The sequence below is a fragment of the Talpa occidentalis genome, unplaced genomic scaffold, assembly GCF_014898055.3.
Source record: "Talpa occidentalis isolate TD23 unplaced genomic scaffold, MPIMG_talOcc4v2.1 talOcc4.2, whole genome shotgun sequence".
NCBI lineage: Eukaryota > Metazoa > Chordata > Mammalia > Eulipotyphla > Talpidae > Talpa > Talpa occidentalis.
The window spans coordinates 49,574,127-49,594,884 of record NW_023602073.1 but is presented as its reverse complement, the minus strand read 5'-3'; the positions used below and the strand labels follow the sequence as shown (position 1 = coordinate 49,594,884).

At 47.3% G+C, this 20,758-nt stretch overlaps 1 protein-coding gene across 1 annotated transcript; it reads left to right on the top strand.

Annotated features, from left to right (window-relative positions):
• The first annotated feature begins 1 nt into the window (after position 1).
• LOC119252264 (butyrophilin-like protein 1) lies at positions 2 to 16,572 on the top strand. The gene is made up of 6 exons (XM_054698674.1): positions 2 to 80; positions 10,204 to 10,808; positions 11,070 to 11,090; positions 11,180 to 11,206; positions 12,202 to 12,228; positions 16,148 to 16,572. The coding sequence occupies exons 2-6, from the start codon at positions 10,652 to 10,654 to the stop codon at positions 16,180 to 16,182; spliced, it is 267 nt and encodes an 88-aa protein (XP_054554649.1). The 5' UTR covers positions 2 to 80; positions 10,204 to 10,651; the 3' UTR covers positions 16,183 to 16,572.
• The last annotated feature ends 4,186 nt before the right edge of the window (positions 16,573 to 20,758 follow it).

The window sequence follows — 20,758 nt, the reverse complement described above, 5'->3', positions numbered from 1 at the left end:
GGAGCTGAGCAGGAAGAGGAGAAGCTGCAGAAGAGACTGAGGAAGGAGGCAGGATGGAGCCAGAAGGAGCCCTGGAGGAGGTACATGGAGCCTAGAGACACGTGAAGAAACTGGGCTTGTCTTTTGGTCGTAGACTGGGTGACACAGATGTGGGTGAGACCCGTGGGGAGGTGACCATGGCAGCTTTTATCTTGATGTTGATTTTGCTCTTTTCCTTCCGGGATTGTCTGGTTGTTTGTGACCCTTTTCTGTGGGTCCCCACTGGAAGATGCTTTAGACTTGTGGCAGGCTTTGGGGCCTTGCTCTGGGCCAATCCCATTTGGATGGACTTTTACCCACGAGGGGACGGGTAACTTTGGGTGCTTGATTTAGAAACTAGATTCTTTACCTTTCCTGTATCGTTTCCTAATTGTATTAAAGTTCCTTCCCACTAAAGTCTCATGTTTTGTGTTGATGCGGTGGATGGCAGAACCCATTTAGAATAGGCAGGTTTGTGGGGTTTGGGCTGCCCCTCTCCCTGCCCTATAACAGATTTGGCGTCCAACGTGATTTAGGACAGAGCCATCCGTGGTTAGTCAGCCCCATGGGAAACTGGGCTTCCCTATGGCACTGGCTACCATAAGCGCAAATTTGATTTTTGGTTTCTCTAGTGTGTTTGTTTCATATGTCGATTTGCTGTTGAAAAACTGGCTTGGGCTTTGTGAAGATTCTGTGTGTTTGTGTGTAATTTGTTTGTAGTGACTTGCTAAGAGATTTTAATTTGTGGAAATTGTTCTGTGCCAGTTTCACTCAAAAGATTAGGGCTGCCCCTCTCCCTGCCCTATAACAGAAGGAGTGAGGAGATGCAGACACTGGGTCAGGGTGCAGGCATCTTCGTGCTGAGAGTCTCAGCAGCTCTTTATCTATACATTTCAAGCAAACTGGGAGAGTGCATAAGCATATGCATTAGGGAAGATAACAATCACATCTTTCCCAGAACAACAAGGGTTTATTTACCCTTTCGCAGAGGCTGTGACATTTATTATTTTTTGATTTAAAGGAGGGACATTTGCTAAACAAAACTGTCGCTGAGGTTGTCACATTTATCATTTGATTTAAAGGAGGCACATTTGCTAGAAAGAAGTTTCTCAGAGTAGTCATTTACCTTAAACAACTAGCAAAAAGCTTAAGCGGCTGCACCAACATCTCTGTGTTTACTAAGGTGAAGGTGTTAGGGGGAAAAGGATGTCCTAAAGCTAATTCCATACAGGCTTTGTGGACTCCACCCCCACCCCAGGCCAAAGCCAAAGACACTGGGAACTCCAAATCCCTTCACCACCAAAGGGAAGGTGGCTGGGACCTGAGGGTGGGGTTAAGCAGCCAGGTGGATATAAAAGGCAGACACGTGGGCTTTGGGGAATCCCCCATTTTGGCTCTCCACCAGCTCAAAGCGGTCCGGGCAGCTCTGAGAGTGACTTTGGGTTTCCAGGTCGGTGGATCGGGTAGGACGCATTAAAGACTTTATTTCCCTATTTTCTCCCTGAGTTGTACATTTTCCTTATTTCCTTTTCCCTTGCAAATAAACCTTTTATTAACCTTTTGTGTGTGCCTGTAGTGGGGTATTAATAAGTCCCTTTTAAGCGCGCAGGTGAGGACCCACAGCCAGGAACCCAAAATCGGGGCTGCTCTATAACAAAGGGATTAACTAGAGGCTAGGAGAAACAAAAGGACAGGAAGTTACGTGGGGGAAGGAAGTCAAGGGGATTTTTCCTAACTATCTTATAAAGTTTAGACTAACATATAACTAATTGGTTAAAGTAAAAAACAGAAGGCTATTATATAGAGGTTATTATCTATAGTATATTATTTTAATATTGATTGGATATTAAGGAACCAAGGGCCTGGAGGGCGTTAATGCCAGGCAAGCCACACTGACTCTTCCCTAGCCCCCAACTCTCAATTAAGGGAGGAATTCTCCTAATCTAAACAAAGAGTTTTCTACCTATCACTCTTCTACTTATCTAGTCAGCCTAGTTTCTGTATCTAACTTTATGATCGAGGGAAAATCCCTTTCTCTGTAAAATTGCTGATTGTTGTTTGTAGTTATAAGGAATTACAAATATTTCCTCAGAGGCATGGCCAAAGATGGCTATAGCTGGCTCAATCAGTCACAAAACTGCTGTTGACTTATTCTTGAATATATACTCTAACACTACCATACTAATTGCTACATCCATGGGAATTAGCCCCAGATAAACAGGAATAATTTAGCAGGAGTCGGTTATGGCGCCTCCTTGCTTATCAGGAGTTTTCTCACACTAGAAGCCTGGTTCACCTCTGACACTTATCTGTTATTACTAACCTTAAGGTAAAAGAATTTCCTTCTCCAACTAGCCTTTGCCTCAAGGGCCATACTAAAAGACTCGGCTGAGGGATATTTACAGCCTTTTGTTCTCAGAAGTTTTTTCACTTGTTAATGTAAGGCCAAATGTTGAATTGCTGCCTTTTAGCATAGGACTACTAATTTTATAAAAAATGAAATATTTGTATCATTCAGTGCCATTTGTCCTCAAATTAGTTATTCAGTAATTGATCGGTGTTTGCAGTTTCACTTTTAAATAACTATATTTGCAATGGTAGAAACTAGCCGTAAACAAATGAGGAGAATGTAGCAGGAGTCAGCTAAGGAGATTTCTGACTTTTCAGGAATCTGCCCCATGCCCGGACCTTTGTAGGACGACGTGAGTAGCATGACTCCCCATGGCAGACCCTGGGTCTAAACTGAAGCTGCTCATCTAACACTCATGGTCCTTCTTACCTTAGGAGTTTGTCCACCCTGAGCTGAGCCCCAGAGTCCATGTCCCCAGAGTCCTGGGTGGCGCTTGTCCCCTTATCCTCTGTGAGCTGTTCCCAGCCTGGTCTCCCTCTTTTCCTCTCTTTCTCTCTCTCTGGGCTCAGGGAGGAGTCACTTGAGGAGGTGAGATCTTCATCCAGCGGGTTAGGAGCCCCGAAGTGGTCAGGTCAGGGGGGATTTGGAAGAGTCAGTGTGTGTTCTCAGGATCCTTCTCCCAGCACGACTTCTAATTCCTCTATGGGGACTCCAATCTTCTCCCAGCTCTGCGGGGACCATGTCATCACTGTGATCTCAGGCAGAGCAGACATGGCTCCCACAGCCTTGGGGTGCTCCTGCCTGATATTCCCATGGCCCCATCTTCTGTTCTCCCTATTTCATCTCTTCGTTCCTCCAATTTTCAGACTCTGACAGTCACGTGGTCTTTCCCATGCACCTGGAGGGATCTGTCATATCCTGTGTTGATCAAGAAGATGATCCACGTTTTATCTGACATCATCCTCTCAGGTGCCCCAGAGACATGAACTCCAAGTTTGGAATTTTTGCCTCTGACCAGCTGACCTGGAAGCCAGAGGTCACCCTGCTCCAGGGGAGGAGTGTCCCCTGCGGAGAGCAGCCCCAGGGCAGGAGGCCTCACCCTGCAGGGGGAGGGGAAGGGAAGCCCCAGGACCAGGGGCAGGTCCCCTTTGGGAGGGACAGTCTCTGTCAGTATTAGGGCCTCTCCTCTCCCCTCCTGCTCTTTAGTCATGGGAGGGGTCACCTCAGAGGAGGAGGAGATAGAGGGGGAACGGTGAGGGGATCAGGGGACTTGATCCTTTGGGTGTGAACTAGAAGGTTCTGGGGCCAGTTGGGTCTCCTGTGTGAGCTAATGCAGGAGCAGCTCCAGGAGGAAGGAGCAGAGCTGACTGACAGGGAGAGTGAGGCTGCTTCTCCCCCACAGGAGCTGGGCTCTGCTGGGCAGGGGGCAGGAGCCATGATGAGAGCAGTGCAGGGGCAGGGGGCAGGAAGGGCAGAGGGACAGAGGGGACTAGGAAGGTGAGGCCAGGGTCCTGGGGAGGAGCCTGGGGTCACTGGGGAGATGTGGGGAAGGAGGGTCTGGAAGGGCTGAGGCTGGTCCATCCAGGGAGTATGCAATCCCCAGGCAGCTGCCCTGGTTTCAGAATAATGTGGACATAGAGCTCAGAGTCTGGTCCTGAACCCTTGTCTGTGTCTTTATTGCATTTTCTCCCTTTTCTGTTTATTAGGAAAGTTCATTTAAAAAGTACCTCAATGGACAGCCCAGTGCCTGCAGCTGTAATACTGTAATGCTCATTTAAACATTTGTTAAGAGAGTGAATCATATTTAAAGAATCTTGACACACATTAATTATAATAAAGTGTGGGAGGAAACTTTGGGAGGTGGTGGATGTGCCTATGGCTTAGACTGTGGGATGTCTCATATGTGTCTGCATATCGTCAAATGCATCGTGCTGTGTAGATTAGATGTGCACAGGGCTCTCATGTCAGTCATTCCTCATTAAAGGGGTTTAAGTAAATCCCCTCTAACTCTTGACTGTGAATTAAAGGGACATTAGAAGCCCTTCCTGAGTGGTCTCAGTGGTGGTGATGTCAGAAGTGGATGGGACTGTGGGGACAGGAAGGGAAGTCTCCTAGGGTGAACCTTCATAAATCGCACAACTCAGGACTGTTGTAACTTCTGGGATCCCCACCCTTCCAGGCAAGTTGAACCCATGTTCTCAAGAGGCTCAGCTGCCCCTGGTTGGGGGAAGGGTCAGGGGCTCTGTGACCCCACAGTGTGAACTGACTGGAGACTGTGGTTCTGGAGACACAGGGGCTGATCTGGGGATGGGGCCTCCCTCCACTTCCCTCCAGTGCTTGTTTGTGTTGGTCCATCTGTCTGTCCCTCCCTCTTTTCATACTCTGTATCATGGCTGCTGTGTGGTCTCAGGGACCCTCCTAAGGACCCATCACACCAGGGACTCTTGATGCAGCTGCTTATTGGGTCTGGAGCAGGAGGCCCTTGTGGAGGAAGGAGGGGTGGGATGTCTCCCCCAGGCTCCCTCCTTGACAGCTCCCTCCCTTCCTGTCCCTTCCTGTCTCAGCAGAGGTGAAGCTCCTGGTCCTCAGCATCCCTGTGCCCCCTCAGCTGCCCTCCCCACAGACACAGCCCCTCCTCACAAGGCTGCAGGGGAGCAGCTCAGGGGAACCTTCTTCTCCCTGACCCTCATCTCCTCCTTTTCTCCTTCCTCTGCCTCACTGGGCTGGACAAAGATAGGGTGTCCATGGGGGACACTCTCCTCACTCTGGACTGGGCTCTCTCTCAGCAGACACTGGGAGGTGGCTTCAGTTGTGTGTTCTCCTCCCCGCTGGGGTTCAGCCTTGAGCCTTGAGCCCCAGGGCCCCTCCTGTGTCAGTGTCTCCTTAGCAGGAAGAGGCTCTCAGGGCAGGAGCTGAGCAGCAGGTGCAGCTTGTTCCAGGGAGTGTGGGTTCCCCTGGGGAGTCAGGGCTGGAGCTGGGGCTGCTTCTCAGCACCTCTGCCAGGAGTAGCCTCTGCTCCCTCCCTCCTGCTCCCCTGGGTGTGTCTGAGGTTCTGGTCCACTATGCGATTTCTCCACTTCACCACGTGTCCTGTCAGGTGACAGACTGTGAGGACCAGATGTTCTTTCTATCCCCAGATGCATAACAGCAGCTGTCAATAAATGTCTCTGAGAAATGAATGTTGGTGTGAGTTCTTCCTGGATGGGATGGCTGGGGGTAAAGGAGAGAGCTGGAGAAGAGAAATGCTTTAGGATGTTTTAGGATGCAGGTGTGTGTGTGTGTTGTGTTCCAATAAAAGGGGAGACCCCTTCACCCTCTCAGCACGCGGGGCAGTGTGTGAGATTTGGAAGCATGTGGGATAGACCAATGGGTGAGGCTTTTATGGACAGAGATGCGGACTGTGTCCCCTGCTGTCCTGTGGGAGCTCCGTTTTTGGTTATTGAATAATGAACACAAAGAAGAGCTCAGTCTTCAGTCAGCGAATAGCAAGTGATTAAATCTCATCACCCAGGACCCTCCCTGTAGTCCCTTCCTGTGCTCACAGCTGCCATCTGAGTCCTTACCTGACTTCTGCCACCACAGATTCATTTCATCTATTTTTATGTCTAGAATCCTGCAAGAAATATGTGTATATGTGTCTGTCTATCTGTCTGGGATGTTTTTTTTGATTTCTTCTTCTTCAAATTTATTGTTCGTGTATAGGAAGGCTACTGACTTTTGCGTGTTAATTTTGTATCCTGCCACTTTGCTGAACTGATTGATGAGTTGAATTAGTTTTTCTGTGGCATTTTTGGGGTTCACTATGTATATTATCATATCATCTGCAAATAGTGATAGTTTGATTTCTTCTTTTCCTATTTGGATTCCTTGTATGTCTTTCTCTTGTCTTATTGCTCTGGCTAGGACTTCCAGTATTATATTGAAAAGCAGAGGTGAGAGTGGACATCCTTGTTTTGTTCCAGATCTTAATGGAAATGCTTTTAGCTTTTCACCATTGAGAATGATACTGGCTGTTGTCTTGTCATATATGGCCTTTATGATGTTGATGTATGTTCCTTGTATCCCAAGAATTTCAAGGGCTTTTGTCATGAATGGGTGTTGCACTTTGTCGAAAGCTTTCTCAGCATCTATTGATATTATCATATGGTTTTTATATTTCTTTTTGTTGATGTGTTGGATAACGTTGATTGATTTTCAGATGTTAAACCATCCTTGTGTCCCTGGAATGAATCCTACTTGGTCGTGGTGAATTATCTTATGGATACATTGTTGGATTCTGATAGCTAAAGTTTTATTGAGTATTTTTGCATCAGTGTTCGTTAGGGAGATTGGCCTGTAGTTTTCTTTTTTTGTGTTGTCCTTGTTTGGTTTTGGTATTAGTATAATGTTGGCTTCACAGAATGTGTTTGGTATTGTCCCTTTCTTCTCAATTTTTTGGAAGAGTTTGTGAAGGATAGGCACTAATTCATTTCTGAATGTTGGTAGAATTCATTTGTAAATCCATCAGGTCCTGGGCTTTTGTTTTTAGGGAGGTTTTTGATTACCATTTCAATTTTGCTGCTTGTAATTGGTCTGTTTAGGTGTTCTATTTCTTCTTTATCTAGCTTTGGGTAATTGTAGAGTTGTAAGAATTTGTCCATCTCCTCTAGATTGTTGAACTTGTTTCCATATAACTGTTCATAGTAGTTACTGATTATTCTTTTGATTTCTGCTGTGTCCGTTGTGATTTCTCCTCTTTCATTTATGATCCTGTTTATTTGTGCTTTCTCCCTTTTTTCCTTTGTGAGCCTGGCTAGGGGTTTGTCTATTTTATTGATTTTTTTCGAAGAACCAGCTCTTGGTTTCATTGATCTTTTGAGTTGTTTTTTTAATTTCGATTTCATTTATTTCTGCTTTGGTTTTTATTATTTCTTTTCTTCTACTGTTTTTTGGGGTTTTTTTGTTGTTCTTTCTCTAGGTCTTTGAGCTTCGAGATTAGGTTGTTTCTTTCAGTTCTTTCTTGTTTCTTGATGTGAGCCTCTATTGCTATATATTTTCCTCTTATTACTGCTTTTGCTGCATCCCATACATTTAGGAAATTGGTGTTCATTCAATTCAAAGAATTTTTTAATTTCTTCTTTGATCTCCGCATTAGTCCAGTGGTCTTCCAGTAGTGTGGTTTTCAATCTCCATGAGATAGGAAAGTACCTTTCCTTCTTTTTATGGTTTATTTATAATTTGATGCCTTCATGGTCAGAGAAGATGGTTAGTATGATTTCTATCTTGGTGTATCTGTTGATGTTTGTCTTGTGTCCCAGTATGTGATCAATCCTGGAGAGTGATCTGTGTGCACTTGAGAAAAATGTGTACTCAGTTTTTTTTGGGGTTTAGTGTTCTATAGATGTCTGTTAAGCCCAAGATCTCTAGATCCTTATTTAGAGCTTTCGTGTCTTTACTTATTTTTTGTCTCATTGATCTATCCATTGTTGATAGTGGTGTGTTGAAGTCTCCCACTACATATGTGTTTTCTCTGATGTCTGTTTTCAAAGATAACAATAGTTGTCTGATATATTTTGGTGCTCCTTCGTTTGGTGAATATATGTTAATGAGTGTTATTTCTTCTTGAAGTATTGTCCCCATGATCATAATGTAGTGACTGTTGGGGTCTCTTTTTATCTTTTTGAGTTTGAAATCTGTTTTATCTGATATGAGTATAGCTGTTACTGCCTTCTTTTTTGGTCCATTTGCTTGTAGGATTGTTTTCCATCCTTTACCTTTGAGTCTATTTTTATCTTTTGTAGCTAAATGTGTTTCCTGGAGACAGCAAAAGGTTGGATTTTGTTTCTTAATCCAACCTGCAACTCTTTGTCTTTTTATTGAAGAGTTTAGTCCATTTACATTTAGAGTTAATATTGATATGTTAGCATCTGTATTTGCCATTGTGTTTGTTGCTGAAGACCAGCCCCAGCTAGAAGTTGTGTCAGGGATCTCAGAAAGGAGAGGACGGAGTTGGTGAAAGGTTTCTCTCAAAGGGCTGAGGGGAAGTGGAGCAAGGTAGGAGTGAGGAAGACACAAACACTTTAGTTCGTGCAAGTATCTCCAGCTGAGGGTCTCAGCGGGTCTTTATTTATACCTTAAGGCAAGCGGTGGGATTACATCAGCGTAAGCATTGAAGCAGAGAAAAGACAATACATGTTTTTTCATGATCATGTAAAGACTCCCTTGGCCTTACACCTGTAGGCCATTTTTTTGGTAACCTAAGAACAATTAGTTTCCTAGGTACAGCTCATTTACTAGCATGATCAACAGCACAACATTTGGCAACATTTAAACTTTCCCAATTACAAACGTGGGTGTAAAGTTCCTATTCTATATTCAATTACTGAAATCAATCTATTTCCTAGCACTCAATTAACTTGGTTAATATATTAATTACTTCAAAGTGGTTTAAAACAATTCATCAGATCTACGTAAGTTCTACTGAAGTCTAACTTTTAACCAGAAATTCCTAGCCTCCACACGGCCTGTGAATTATTGACCTCATACACCAGGAAACGTATTGTTGCCGCAAACAGGTACCCCCCCACCCCCAGGTTAGGCTATGGTTTCCGAGCAAAGCTGGTTCAGGGCAGCTTGTTCTCTATGGTTCTCAGGGCCAAAACATTTCTTTCCTAACTATACCTCAAACAATTTTTTTACTTCTTTTGTGATAGTTCATGCATAAGAACAATAAGCCAATTGTCACAGGCCAAGAATCATAACCCAGAGAAAAACCCACAGTTGATTAAAGGGAAAGAAAAGATACGTTGGAAAGATTTGAATATGTTTACATAATTATAAAAATAATAGATAAAAAGCGAGAGATTAGCAATCATGAGTCAGCACATCTAAGATATGAGAGAAGCGGGGAGGAAAGAGGAAAGGAGAGGAGATGGGGAGAGAGAGAGAGAGAGACAGAGAAAGACAGAGAGAGAGAGGGAGCGAGAGAATATGATGGGACCAACTTTTAGGAGAGAGGGTGACCTGTGGGGTAGGAGATCCAGGAACAGTCATCCTTGGTGGGGGGATTCCCTCTTCCTGAACCACAGGAGGGTGAGAGGGAGATCAGTTTGGCTATGGAAGAGTTTTGGGGTGTTTAAAATAAACAAAGGAAAGCACATTGCACATATTTTCTAATTTCGAATACATATTTATTTAATCTAAAATTGCACTAAACATTTTCTGTTTTAAAAATGTATGGCAGGGCCTCCCTACTGTTGCAAGGGGTTAAGTCTCAGCACTATCAAGCTATCAGCAGCCACTGCAGCACTATCCCCAGCCAGGGAGCTACCCACATGGCACAGCAGACCTTTCCTGTCTCGCCCGCTGCTCCCCTCAGCAGTGTATTTCAGTTAATCTGCCTGTTCTGTTCTCCACTCTGTCTGTGGTGAATCCTCTCACCACCCTACACTCTGGCCTGTACCCCAGTTCTTGTATGCAGAAATAAATAAAATATATCTTTAAAAAATGTATGGCGGATTTTAATTTATGCCTTTGAAAATTTTGGTAATATGTGCCTTTCCCCCCAAGACTTCTCCGGGTTATTATTCTTGATTTATGTTCCTGGGCTGTTTTTAAAGGCAGAGATGTGACATTTCTTCTCCTCTCCTGTGGGCATCATCTCTCTACCTGCAGGGCTGGGGGAGGAACCCAGGCCCCTCCAGCCTCTCCTGCTCTTTCCTTCTGGTCTTGTGTCATCATCTTTATGCCCCTGGGGGGGACCTCCCCCAGATGCCCCGAAATGCACTTTGACAGCCTCCCCTGGAGGTGTGCACAGGTGGGTCCTTCCCCACCTGGCTCTCATCTTCCCTCCACAGGTGTGGGCTCTGCCCCCCAAGTGCACATCTCGGGGCCAGAGGAGGACGGGGTGTGCGTGGTGTGCACGGCCTCGGGCTGGTTCCCGGAGCCCCAGGTGCAGTGGAGACACCCCCGTGGGGAGCAGTTCCTGGAGTTCTCCAAGGTCCATGCCCAGGACACTGAGGGACTGTTCAGCGTGGAGGCTGCTCTGGTGGTGAGAGACAGCTCTGCGGGGAGCGTGACCTGTTCCATCCTCAACCCCATCCTGCGCCAGGAGAAGGCCAGGGCCATTGTCTTCCCAGGTCAGGGCTTCTCCCCCTCCTTACTGCCTGCAGGGTCAGAGGGAGGGGCCGACACTCCCAGGTGAGCTGGGCTGGGCTGTCCTGGGCTGTGTCCTGGTGGGGTCTCTGGTCTCTGTCTGCAGAGCCCTTCTGCCCCCGGGCCTCTCCCTGGAAGCCGGCTTTCCTGATGAGCCTGCCCTTGCTGCTGTTCCTGCTCCTGGGGGCTGCCTACTACACCCAGAGAGAACATTCCACACAGATGCGGGAGCTGCGGCTTCAGAACCTTATATGCTGGGTTAAGGAGTGGGACCTACAGACCAAGGAGGAGGCCCTGAAGGACACAGGTAAGGCAGGGCAGGGCCAGGCTGGTGAGTGTGGCAGTGGGTGCTGAGAGGGACAAGCTGACACCAGAGCCAGAGCCCAGGGTCCCTCTGCAGGGAGATAGAGCAGGTGCTGAGTCACAGAGGGGACAGTGGAGCTTGGAGGCTCATGTTGGTCTGAAGGTGGAACGTCTAAGATACAGAGAGATTCATTTTTGTGTCTTCTCTAGGCACACATTTTGTTCATAGGGTCAGTTAATGCTTATATTTTTAATTCTTTTGCAGATAAGCTCCAGGCAATTCTAGGTAAGCCCTGCTCTCCCTCCTGAACTCTGTGTCTCTTCATAGGAGACATTCTAGTTCTTAGCTCACCTGTGTCCTGTGTTGTCTTTCAGACCAGAGGAAGGCAACTTATCTGGCTGGTGAGTGATGCTCCAGGAATCCTGGGTCCCTGTCCCCTGTGCCCAGGGGTCCCTCCCCTTGGGTGTCTCAGCACAGACATGTGGGCCCTTCCCTCATTTGGAAGTGGGAGCTGGTAGGAGGCAGGGCCCTGCTCCATGGACTCTCCAGATCTGGGTGCTGTTTCCCCCCATTCTTGGGATCCTGGTAGGTGGTGACCCTTGGAGTCTCCTGCGTCCTCGTCTCATTCCAGACCTGACTTTCCCACCATGGTGCTGGCTTTCTAGTCCTCAATGCATCTGGTTCTTGGTCAGCACCTGGAAGTAAAGCAGCTGCTCTGGGATTTGAAAAGTAGATGGACTCTTGAAGTTTAGGAGTGAAACCCCCTCCTGACCTTTCTCCCCAAACAACCCCAAGGAGAGTCTGTTCTCTCTGCTCCTGAAGATGCTGATCACTGGTGCTGGGAGAGGGCGGGGTGACCTTGCATGGGAAGGAGTGGGGGGACTTTCTCTCTCCCAGAGAGTGCTTATCACTAGAAATACTGCACTGGAGGAAGAAGGGCCATTTCTACTCTGGAGCTGGTGTGATATCCATGTTGTCTTTTTATTTCATCTTCCCATTAATTTCCAAGGAAATACTGAATGTAATAATTATGGAATAATATGTCCGTTAAAAAATATCTTCCCATACACCGTTTTTGATCCTGTGTAGCAACAGTGACTAGAAGGTGAAGCAGGAGCTTTGAAGGCTGTGGGACCCAACGCTGCTCACTGACTTGCCAAAGCCCCACAGCAGCAGCAGGCAGGGCTGGGTCAGTCTGTCCTGCAGGCTCCTCACCTGAGCCAGGGATTTCCCACCACCCACTGTTGTCTGCACGGGGCAGGAGGTCATGACCTCTCCAGCCCTCCCCCTCCTCACCCCCTAGAAAGTCTCACTTGCAGAACAGGGGATCATCAGTGCTCGTGGATCACAAGAGCAACTGGTTGTGCTGAGGTCTCACCTGTGTGTTTCCTTTCAGCCTGGAGGAAGGCCCAGCTGTATGCAGGTGAGTGGCCCTGAGGGGCCTGGGACCCCTCCCAGCCTCCCGTCTGCCCCTTCTCTATCAGGGGACCCTACCAGAAAGGTCCCTGGTCTCCTCTCACTCTGGAGCCTCCATCTGAGAACTGCAGGGCCCCCCTTGTGAGCACAGACCTGCCTCCACCTGCCCTGTCCTCCCTGGAGGTCATGTGGGGCCAGGACAGTCTCTGACCCCTTGTCACCTGGTCCTTCCTGTGGGTGAGGACAGTGGGGTTCAGTGTGAGGAGAGGCTATGGCAAGGACTAGTGTGTGGTTCAGGATATACTGATTTCTGGAAAATTCCAGACATTCTACTTCCTTTTTCCGATTCAGGTCTTGCTAAGGGGTCCGGTGTTATGGATCCTTCTGGATCCCAAATCCCAGTCCTATTTTGGATCTAGTTTTTGTTTCCTGTTTCCTCTTGATTCTCTGTCTTCTCATGCATGCTCAGATTCATGTCCAAGCTGCATTTTTCTTGTAATCCCTTGTGGGTGCTGAGGAATCAGTTGTTTAGAGCAGGTGTGTGAGTCTGGCCAGAGCTTCTGGGGTGTTTATGACTCCTGGGCAGGGGCCTGTGAAAGGTCTGAAATTACATGTAAAATCCAGTGTGTGTGCGTGTGTGTGTGTGTGTGCATGTAGCTGTAATTTTTGTGTCTTTGTAATAAGATAAACAATGTGTGATTTTTCAGAACCATCATCTTTTTAAGGAGAATTTTGTCTGACAGTCTCATGGTCGTTATTAAGTAGGTTTTTGTTTTTGTTTTTTTTTTTTTTTAAGATTAACTATGTAGACTGGAAAAGAACAAACCTAAAATGGTTATAATCCATTCCCAAAGAACAGGGGGGAAATTTGAAAGACAAGTCTGGATGGAGAGAGAGAGGGGAAGGAAGGAGAGGGGAGTGTGGAAGCAGAGCCTTCTAGAGGTTTTGGGCACAGTCACCAGTTGGAATCTGTGCTGTGCAAACTCTGCGCAAGGCTTGGGAATGAAACACAGTGGGCCTTTTGAAGTACTTCACATAAACTTACACTTTGAAAACCATTATCGAGGTGACCATCTAATTGCATTGCTTCTCACATAAGCTACCCTGTAACCCCAGGGCAGGGTCTGCACAGGGTCCTGCAGGGAAGGTCAGTGATGCTGGTGAAGGGTGATCTGAGCCTCCTTAGCCTTAGTGACACGCCCTTTCCCTGCTCAGGGGTTTGTTTATGATCCTGGACACAGACCCTGAGCCACAGTAAAGGGGATGTGGAGGAGGGTCCTGGGACCAGGAGTGTGAGAACTCTCCTAAGAGTCTCCCTGGTTCCCCTGGGGCTCATTTCCACACAGTGAGGATCATAGCATCGTCTTTACCATCATTCCAGCCTCTGCTGAGTTCATGTCTCATGCATTTTAACATAAACTTTCCTTTGGCATGCAAAAAGAATGCTGTGTTTGAATGAAACACCATTAATACACTAGAATCCACATTTTGATATTGACAGATTCACAGATGGATACATGTGTGATCTCGTATTATTTGTAAAATTTAACAAAAATTTTTTACTTAAAGTTTTGCTACAAAAATTAACTGACTAGTGCAGTCAGTGCACACACAGTCCTGGGCACGCTGTGTCTCACATCAAACGCCACTTTGATTTTCTCTTTTTGTTCCTGCTGCTCCTGTTCCTGTTCTCCTCCACACCCTCTTTTTTATTGTTGTATGAAGAAGCGTGGTGTAGAGCATTAGAGCTGCATGTCAACTCATGTCTCAGCAAAAACAAGTAAATTTAAATCTCCATTTTTTTACAAAGAGGTCACATATATGCCACCCAGTCATTGCCTAGGATCTTGTTTCTTATCAAGCAAAGATGGAAATGCCAGTTTCTCAGAGTGAGCTCGTGCAGGTGTGGCTGGTGTCACACATTTACACACCATGTGCACAAGAAGATGTTGTTCCTTATCCCTATAAATGTAGATCCTGGATTCTCCTCCATCCCCCTCTCTCCTCACACCATTGAGAAACTCACACTCTCCCCTGACGGCCTCTCAGAGTTTTGCTGTGTCTGACCTGAGTGTTGGGGAATGACCTGCTTCCTTCTTCCCAGGCAGGTGTGGGGTGGGGATGACATGGCCTTGGGGCCTTGGGGAGAAGGGCCTGTGCTCCCCTTTCATTCATTTCAGGGGCCCCCCTGGGGCCACTGGTCTATGATCCTGTGTGGCACATGCTGAGGGGGGCAGGGCTCATCCTGTCTGGTCATTAGGGATTGTGGGTGACCCTCCTGCCACAGCAGAGTCAGGGTCTGGGTCTGTTTCTGGTCAGCAAATTGATGAACCTTCTGGTTTCTTCCTCTTGTCCCATGTCCTTGTCTTGCTCTCCTCAACCATCATTCCCTCCCTGCCTGCTCTCCAGGCCCCTCTCTTTTCCTCCATCTCCCCGCAAAGTAGGTGACACTTCGGGGTCCTCATCTCTCCACGTGCATCCTGGGGTCCTGGTGCTCCCTCCAGACCCTCCCCTGCCAGGGCCCTGCTCACCTGCCTGGGCCCCCACATGGGGCATCAGAGCTCCAGCTGCTGTTGACACACGTCACCACACCCTGAGCAGCGTCACCCACACAGTTTATCATTTCACACACCTGCAGGGCAGACACCTGAGACCAAGTCCTGGGACTAACTCCAGGGTCTGGCAGCTCCTTCCTTCCAGGAGCCTCTTCTTCTTCCAGGATCTAGGGCCCCCTGCATTGACTGGGGGCCCCATCCTCTGTCTACACTGTCTGCCATGCAGCCTCTTTATGGCCCTGCTGCCATCACCATGTGACTGTCTCTGAGCACAGGTGCAAGGTCCTGGCTATTAAGGCTCATGGGATTGGTTCCCCCTGATGATCCTCAGTAACATCCCTGTTTCCAGGTCCCCGTCTCTGTCCTACCTGCAGGTTTCTCTTTCCTCTGTCAAGGACACATGTTTACAGGTTCATGGGATGAGGACATGGACACCTTTGAAGTCATTATTCTGCTTCTAGAGAGAGGTTTTACTTTGAAGCTTCCATCTTTCTGGGCTCCTCTTGAAGGAAACAGTGTGTCAATCCAATGTGTTTGTGTTTTTCTCTGTCTGGGGATGGTTTTGTTTCCACCACACATGAAAATGTGGAAAGTTGTCACTAGTGTTTGATCCTCTCAGTGTGTGTCCATGTTCCCTGCTCTGCATGTCACTCTCCCCCTGGAACCCTCTCCACCCCCTCCTGAGTGGGCAGGACCCTCTGCTGAGTGTCCTGAGTCTCTTCACTCATGTCACAGGCACCCCCACATGCAACTCAGTCATGTTGTGTCATTTTCTCTCTCTCTCTCTGCCTGTCTCTCCCCGCTTCTTGGACAAACAGATTTATTCACAATCAGAGGGGAAAGCTCTGCCCACCAGCCCCCATGTCTCCAGGCTTCTGCAGGTTTTGCACGGCCCCTCAGGCCGCACACACGCCTGGGCTGGTTGTAGCTCTAAGTGCCGTGGCTCAGAGAGAAGTTGCATGTCCAGGTCTGTTAGTTCTTCACAAGCACACGCAGTCCTGGGCGTTTCATCTCCATAGAAATTGTTCAAGAAAACCTCGTTTCCAGGACGGGCCTGTGTCTGTGACTTGGAAAGTATCATTTGATGGTTGTGTCTGAGTAAAGACCTTTCTGTGCAGTTGGTGTTCAGCCTCTCACCCCTGAGTATTAAGCTTTAGGTCTTAAATCATGGAAATTTGCAGAATAACGACTGTGCATGTGTGTGTGTGTGTGTGTGTGTGTGTGTGTGAATCTAAATGTTAAATGCATCCACTAAATGTTTCCAAATATTTCCCCCTGTGAACTCTGTGTCACTGTCTTGTAGAAAACTAGGCATGGGCCCTGATGTGTGAGTATCTAGAGTCCCTCACGTGACATGTGTGTCTCTTGCAGATTGGCGGAAGAGGCAGTTCCGGGCCTGTGCGTGACCCTGTTCTCTCTGGGGCTGCTCAGCTTCTGGCCTTTCCTTCTGTTCTTTGTGTGGGCACAGACTGCACCCTCTGTGGGGGTCGGGTGGGTGTAGTTGTGACGTCACACAGCTGGGCTGGGGGTGATTGGTCATGTGTGGTAAAGGGGCTCCTTAGTCCTTGGGGTCTGGGCGGGTCCCCAGGGGTCCTGTGACATACTTGACCCCCAATAATCTTGTGGCTCCTTCTCTTGCTTGGGGGCTGTGGACTGGGGTCACCAGGCTCTCATTTCAGGGAACATAACCCTCTCTGAGTATCGGGTGAGGCGGTGTGTGTCCTCTTATGTCAGGATGGCACATGGGTTTTCTTCAGGGCCTGTCACTCTGGATCCAGGTTCTTGCCATCAGGGAATTGCCCTCTCTCATGACAAGAAGAGTCTGACCTGTCATCACACTGGAATGGAAGGAGGATACAGTGTTTGTGGTCTTGAGGGCATCACATCAGGGCGCTGTTACTGGGAAGTAGAGGTCAGGAATGCAGACAGAACTGCGTGGGTTCTGGAGGTTTGTAGGAAAGGTGAGAAAATTAAATACAGTGCTCCATGCCCACTGAACGGGAAATGGGTTTTTGGCCGGCACAACAACGTTTTCAAAGCCTTCACTGACCCTCGTACTCCGCTACCCCTTAGGCAGGTTCACCACAGGCTGGGGGTTTTCCTGGACTATGATCATGGGGACGTCTCCTTCTATGACATGACTGATGGCTCCCACATCTTCTCCTTCCCTCCGGAGTCCTTCTCTGGAACCCTCTTTCCATACTTTGGGTGTTATTCAGGAGACGTGTCCATGACCCTGTGCCCCCTGGAGGCTGGGCCCCAGAAGCCCTCTGTGCCATTATAACAGGGTGGTCCCCAGGAAAGGGGGAGGTTCCAGGTTCCCTGCCCCACCCAAGGGAGGGTGGAGCTGAGCAGGCAGAGAAGAAGCTGGAGAGACTGAGGAAGGAAGGAATCAGGATGGAGCCAGAAGGAGACCTGGAGGCGGCACATGGAATAGGGAGACACGTGAGGAAACTGCTCTTGAGTTTTGGTTGTGGACGGCATGGCACAGATGTGGGTGAGACCCGTGGGAAGGGGACAATGGCAGCTTTTATCTTGATCTTGATTTTGATTTTGCTCTTTTCCTTCTGGGCTTGTCTGGTTGTTTCTGACCCTTTTCTGTGGGTCCCCACTGGAAGGTGCTTTAGACTTGTGGCAGGCTTTGGGGCCTTGCTCTGCGCTATTCCCATATGGATGGACTTTTACCCACGAGGGGACGGGTAACTTTGGGTGCTTCATTTAGAAACTAGACTCTTTGTCTTACCTGTATTGTTTCCTAGTTTTATTAAAGTTCCTTCCCATTAAAGTCTCATATGTTTTGTGTTGATGCGGCGGATGGCAGAATCCATTTAAAATAGGCAGGTTTACATGGTCTGGGCCGCCCCTCTCCCTGCCCTATAACACCATGAACCAGCCTCCTTCTCTGGGGGATCCCCCAGGGGAGGGGATCCCCTGAGGCTCTGGTGTGGATGGGGTTCCCCCAGGGCCTGAAGCCCCCCTCCTCCCCTGCACCCCTGAGACCGTGTCCCCATGAGGCTCCTCCCTGCCCAGCCCTGCCCTGGGCTCTTTTGGGGGCTGCAGTTTCCCTGTGGACAAACCTGTGAGTGAGTCATGGATGCTGGAGTCTCGTCCTCCTGCTCTGGGTGCAGATTCCTGGGCCATGGCTGTGAGAACAGTCAGGTCAGGTCTTGTGCTGAGACATAACTTTGAACCCGTTTAGGTTCAGGTGAATTTTTTCATGGGAAATCATTTGTCATTTGGTAAAGAAAATATTTAACAAGGATTTTATACTGTTAGGTCAAGAAATGGGTTGAGCTCTGAATGATTCTCCTACATTAATTGGAGTTTACTTTGTCCAACTTGATTTCGTGTGGAGGAACCTAGAGCCTGATGGAGAGTCCCCAGATCTATTTTTAGGGGCTGGACTATCTGACCAGAAAACTTCTGCCTCCAAAATATTTGGGGAAATGGCAGATGATGGACTTTAGAGGAGCCTAATATTCTGTTATCTGCTTCCACTCTGGAGTGGATGAAATACACTTAATTTTATCAAACCTGATGAATTTCTATGACCAGTGATAAACTTGTGGTGTATTAATTTGGTGACCTCAGGAGAAGGATCTGGTTCCTCTTTTGTGTGAACATCATTTGGAAAGGAGAGAACTGCTCCCTGAATTAAGATGAAAATGAAGAAGAGACTCTCAGACTTGGAGTGACTTGGGGAGCTAGGACCTGAGCTCCAGGTGCCCCTGTGCTGACTCAGTCCTTCTACATCTGAGGCAAAGGGTCACGAGAACCACAGCTGCCAGAGGAAGCAGGATCCTGAATCCCAGACCTGCAGGGAGGAAGGTGTGATCCTCCCCCAGGGGACACTGACTTGGTTCTGGTAAAGTAGAAGATGGAGAAGGGAGTGGGGAGGAGTCAGACATCATGATGATGTGTGACTGTAAAGAGACTGTAATAGTTTTAACTATTTCTCTTTTGTGTGTTCATTTGTATTTATCACACATTGTCTTCATTTGTCATCTTCCCTTGTGCTTTTATACAAGTTGATGTAGTTATTGTGTATAATATAGTTTTGGGTAACAGAATAGATAAAGGTACTGTGAGCAAATTTGAGAAATGCCTAATATGGCATTTTAGATACAAAAATTGGGGCTGTCTGGCCCCTCATTTTGGGGAAAGGTGAGCACTTCTTCACTTATAAAGGCAGCTTTCCCTTGATATTTGAAGAGAAGCAGTGTAGATATTTTAAGTGTGAGGCTGAGGAGCCGAATGCATGGACTCTCCCATCACCCATTTACTCCTGTAGCTGTGAGAACAGTCAGGTCAGCCTCGTGCTGAGGCCACAGATGGTGAAATTGACTGACTTGAACCTGTTTGGGGAAGGAAGAATGTTACCATGGGAGATCATTTTTCTTTTCATGAAGAAAATATTTCTTTTTTTTTTTTTTAATAGAGGCATGTTTTATTTATTTATTTATTTGTTTGCTTGTCTTGTTTATACATGCACTGGGTACAGTCAGAAGCGCGGGAGGGTGAGAGAATTCACCAGAGCCAGAGCAGGGAGCAGAGCAGGCAGAAGGACCGAAGTACACTGCTGAGGGGAGCAGCGGGCGGCAGGAGAGGTCTGCACGCCATGTGGGACCCTCCTCCTGTGGCCGGGGAGCAGCCGGGGATCGAACCTGAGCTTAAGAGGCTGCGGGCAGCTTCGCAACCCAGCGCTCAACCGCTGCGCCACCGGGGAGGCCCAAGAAAATATTTCAAGGGGTTTTCATACTGTTTGTACAAGGAAGGGGATTAGCTATGAATTCGGGTCCTAAATTAACTGGATTTTTTCCAACTTTAGCTTGTGCTGAGGAATCCATGTGCTGAAGAATACTTTATGTTTATGATGTATTTTTTGGGTAACAGATGAACAATTGAATTGTGGCTGAACTTAAGAAATAAGTAATATAGATACAAAGATTGGCGCTGTCTGCTCTGAAGACGTGTAAACAGGGAGCTTCTCTTAGTAGTTAAAAACATACAATTGTGTTGTGTGGTTGCTGAAATGTGTGAATTGTGTGTGGAGCTGAGTAGTCACAGGTGTGGACTCTCCCATCACCCATGTGTCGCTTCCTGGCCCACATCCCCACGTGCCCTCCTGGGTGACCTGGAGCTGGACCCCAGGAGCGTGTCCCTTGGCCCCCTGCTCAGTGTCAGGATGAGCCCTGGAGGGACACTCCAGTCACAGCTGAGGACAGGCGTCTCTCCTCATGCTGCCTTTCTTCTGGATCCTACGATGGGATGTTTGTCATTTTTAGGATTTACCCTCAGCTACTATCCCTGAAATTTTTCCTTCTATTGATCTGAAAAACTATTAAAAACTGATAAATAAGTAAGGTGTGTGTCGTGTCTTGATCTAATGGGGCATTACAGAGATTTTATAATTAGATTCAAACTTAAGTAACTATTTAGAAAATGTATAAGATTTGACTTGGGTTTTTATAATTAATTAAGGATGTGTTTGCCGTGAAGTCACATGTGGTTTGTAAAGCAAAAAAGAGAATTCCAAAGACTATTATTTTTTATCCATAGATATTACCACTTTTCTTCTTTCTTAGAATATTTTAAGTTGCTTTCATGCTGGACAATAAAGGATCTATTCTTCAAAATCCTCTTTGTAGCATGTTGTGATAATACCAATACTATCACTGATGAATTAATATTAATATTATATATATAATATATATTATATATTTTTCTGAGAGTCATGTTTATGATTTCATAAAAACTATACAAGATTACTTATTTTAAGGTAAGTAAGACATAAGACGCAGCCTGGGAAGCTGTCTGCTGTCTCTGGATCCCCGGCCGGCCAGGGAGCTGACCCATATGGTGCAGCAGGCCTCTCCTGACTCACCCACTGGTCCTCTCAACAGTGTACTTAGGTCAATCTGCCTGTTCTGTTTCCTAGTCTGTCTCTGGTGAATCCTCTCACCACCCTGCACCTCTAGCCCC